Genomic DNA, 3,985 nt, shown 5'->3' with positions numbered 1-3,985 from the left:
GCCCTGTACATGTCTTCTATGGGCCCTGTACATGTCTTCTATGGGCCCTGTACATGTCTTCTATGGGCCCTGTACATGTCTTCTATGGGCCCTGTACATGTCTTCTATGGGCCCTGTACATGTCTTCTATGGGCCCTGTACATGTCTTCTATGGGCCCTGTACATGTCCTCTATGGGCCCTGTACATGTCCTCTATGGGCCCTGTAAATGTCTTTTATGGGCCCTGTACATGTCTTTTATGGGCCCTCTACATGTCTTCTATGGGCCCTCTACATGTCTTTTATGGGCCCTCTACCTGTCTTCTATGGGCCCTCTACCTGTCTTCTATGGGCCCTCTACATGTCTTCTATGGGCCCTCTACATGTCTTCTAAGGGCCCCGTACATGTGTACTGACCTCCCCTAGAGGACTGCAGCAGCTCTGTACGCGTAGCTTACCCAGTAATGAAATATAAGAGGACAAGAGACAGAAAAAGACGGCCATTTCCCATCTTACCCCTTTTTAGTGGGCTGGATCATCACCTCCCCAATCATTTTGCTGATGTTGTACCGGAACTCCAGCAGCCCGCAATTCTCCAAGGTGAAAGATTGAAGCTTGCGCATTCCAACCACCATGGCGCCAAAGTTGATGTCGGAGGATGGCGCTAGACGGTATTTGGAATAGGCTGATGAGGCGGATATTCGGATGGGAATACTCGCGATTGTCTCCCCTCCCTCACTTAGATTTGGTTCAATAACCTGCAAAGAAAGAGAGGAGCAGATGAGTCTAACATCACCCTACTGAGTCCAACATCAACCTACTGAGTCCAACATCAACCTACTGAGTCCAACATAACCCTACTGAGTCCAACATAACCCTACTGAGTCCAACATAACCCTACTGAGTCCAACATCAACCTACTGAGTCCAACATCAACCTACTGAGCGAGTCCAACATCACCCTACTGAGTCCAACATCACCCTATTGAGTCCAACATAACCCTACTGAGTCCAACATCAACCTACTGAGTCCAACATCAACCTACTGAGTCCAACATCAACCTACTGAGTCCAACATCACCCTACTGAGCGAGTCCAACATCAACCTACTGAGTCCAACATCAACCTACTGAGTCCAACATCACCCTACTGAGTCCAACATCACCCTACTGAGTCCAACATCACCCTACTGAGTCCAACATCACCCTACTGAGTCCAACATCACCCTACTGAGCGAGTCCAACATCAACCTACTGAGTCCAACCTCACCCTACTGAGTCCAACATCAACCTACTGAGCGAGTCCAACATCAACCTACTGAGTCCAACATCAACCTACTGAGCGAGTCCAACATCAACCTACTGAGTCCAACATCACCCTACTGAGTCCAACATCAACCTACTGAGTCCAACATCAACCTACTGAGTCCAACATCAACCTACTGAGCGAGTCCAACATCACCCTACTGAGCGAGTCCAACATCAACCTACTGAGCGAGTCCAACATCAACCTACTGAGCGAGTCCAACATCAACCTACTGAGCGAGTCCAACATCAACCTACTGAGCGAGTCCAACATCAACCTACTGAGCGAGTCCAACATCAACCTACTGAGCGAGTCCAACATCAACCTACTGAGCGAGTCCAACATCAACCTACTGAGCGAGTCCAACATCAACCTACTGAGAGAGTCCAACATCAACCTACTGAGCGAGTCCAACATCAACCTACTGAGTGAGTCCAACATCAACCTACTGAGAGAGTCCAACATCAACCTACTGAGAGAGTCCAACATCACCCTACTGAGAGAGTCCAACATCACACTACTGAGAGAGTCCAACATCACACTACTGAGCGAGTCCAACATCAACCTACTGAGCGAGTCCACCATAAACCTACTGAGAGAGTCCAACATCACACTACTGAGCGAGTCCAACATCAACCTACTGAGCGAGTCCACCATAAACCTACTGAGAGAGTCCAACATCACACTACTGAGCGAGTCCAACATCACACTACTGAGCGAGTCCAACATCAATCTACTGAGAGATTCCAGACAGATGGAAAGAAGAGATATCAGAGACAGACGGAAAGGGGAGAAATCACAGACACACGGAGGGGGGAGATATCACGGACAGATGGAGGGGGGAGATATCACAGACAGACGGAGGGGGGAGATATCACGGACAGACGGAGGGGGGAGATATCACGGACAGACGGAGGGTGGAGATATCACGGACAGACGGAGGGTGGAGATATCACGGACAGACGGAGGGTGGAGATATCACGGACAGACGGAGGGTGGAGATATCACGGACAGACGGAGGGTGGAGATATCACGGACAGACGGGGGGGGGAGATATCACGGACACATGGACGGACAGACAAGGATTACACAGGAATAAGCGGTGATGATGATTTTGGATAGATGGAGGTTCCGGATTTGGACTATCGCTGACTCTGGATCCTCACCTGACATTTCAGGACGGGTTTATCTGTAATCTGCACTTCCTTCTTGGCCTGGAAGACGATCTGTACCTGGGTGGCCCGGTCACTGGGGCCGAGTGTCCCCTTCTGGGGCAGGATGGTGAATATGGAGTTGGGATCAGGCATTCCGGGACTGGAGGCTTCCAGGGAGAAGCTGTGGACAGGAAATGAAGTTACACTCGGACACATCGGCAAGAAGGAGGCGCGGCCGTCTGAGACACTCACCTGAAGCCAATCTCATATTTGCCTTTGTTCTTCAGTGACAGACTATGCTTTGCTTCATCCATCACCTTCACCACCCCGAAATCCAACCCACCGTCTGTGCCTGTCACAAGAACAACGTGTTCAATACAACTCGGAAGACACACAACAGCCCTGACCAAAGGAGCTTACAATCTAACAGCAGCACTGTATACAACGAGAAGGGGTGAAGATCATGGCAGCTGTGTACACGGAGTACAATGGGGAACGTACGGTTAGTAAACCAGAAATGATCAGCACAGAAAGAACACACGGGAGGCCATCCTGAAGAGGGGAGCTCGGAGGAGTGTGAAGTGCATCTAATGAGCACAGAGGAGAATCCCAGAGAGAATTCTGGCTGCTGTGCATGTGATGAGGTGGAAGGGCATCGGTAGGTCAATGGAGGAGCAGAGAGAGCACCCGGGGGGGATGGGTGCTGTGCATGTGATGAGGTGGAAGGGCATCGGTAGGTCAATGGAGGAGCAGAGAGAGCACCCGGGGGGGATGGGTGCTGTGCATGTGATGAGGTGGAAGGGCATCGGTAGGTCAATGGAGGAGCAGAGAGAGCACCCGGGGGGGATGGGTGCTGTGCATGTGATGAGGTGGAAGGGCATCGGTAGGTCAATGGAGGAGCAGAGAGAGCACCCGGGGGGGATGGGTGCTGTGCATGTGATGAGGTGGAAGGGCATCGGTAGGTCAATGGAGGAGCAGAGAGAGCACCCGGGGGGGATGGGTGCTGTGCATGTGATGAGGTGGAAGGGCATCGGTAGGTCAATGGAGGAGCAGAGAGAGCACCCGGGGGGGATGGGTGCTGTGCATGTGATGAGGTGGAAGGGCATCGGTAGGTCAATGGAGGAGCAGAGAGAGCACCCGGGGGGGATGGGTGCTGTGCATGTGATGAGGTGGAAGGGCATCGGTAGGTCAATGGAGGAGCAGAGAGAGCACCTGGGAGGGTGCTGTGCATGTGATGAGGTGGATGCAGGGCACATAGAAGAGTTTGAGGGCAGATGGAAGACGAAGGCAGATGGAAGAGGTTGAGGGCAGATGGAAGAGGTTGAGGGCAGATGGAAAAGGTTGAGGGCAGGTGGAAGAGGAAGGTGGCAGATGGGTGAGAATGAGGGCAGATGGGAGAGGATGAGGGCAGGTGGAAGAGGAGAAGGGCAGATAGGAGAGGAAGAGGGCAGATGGGAGAGGAAGAGGGCAGATGGGAGAGGAAGAGGGCAGATGGGAGAGGTTGAGGGCAGGTGGGAGGGGAAGAGGGCAGATGGAAAAGGATGAGGGC

At 52.3% G+C, this 3,985-nt stretch overlaps 1 protein-coding gene across 1 annotated transcript in view; it reads right to left on the bottom strand.

Annotated features, from left to right (window-relative positions):
• Nucleotides 1-3,985, bottom strand: part of LOC108803285 (hydrocephalus-inducing protein-like) — a gene marked incomplete at both ends in the record, with an annotated part of 42,796 nt that overhangs the window by 2,941 nt on the left and 35,870 nt on the right. Inside the window, 3 exons of the mRNA XM_018575115.1 lie at nucleotides 495-736; nucleotides 2,449-2,617; nucleotides 2,689-2,788. Coding sequence (XP_018430617.1) covers nucleotides 495-736; nucleotides 2,449-2,617; nucleotides 2,689-2,788 — 511 coding nt within the window. The remainder of the gene's footprint in view (nucleotides 1-494; nucleotides 737-2,448; nucleotides 2,618-2,688; nucleotides 2,789-3,985) is intronic.

Source organism: Nanorana parkeri, unplaced genomic scaffold (genome assembly GCF_000935625.1).
Source record: "Nanorana parkeri isolate BGI_ZX_2015 unplaced genomic scaffold, ASM93562v1 scaffold3569, whole genome shotgun sequence".
Lineage (NCBI taxonomy): Eukaryota > Metazoa > Chordata > Amphibia > Anura > Dicroglossidae > Nanorana > Nanorana parkeri.
This window is presented reverse-complemented; position numbering and strand designations above follow the sequence as displayed.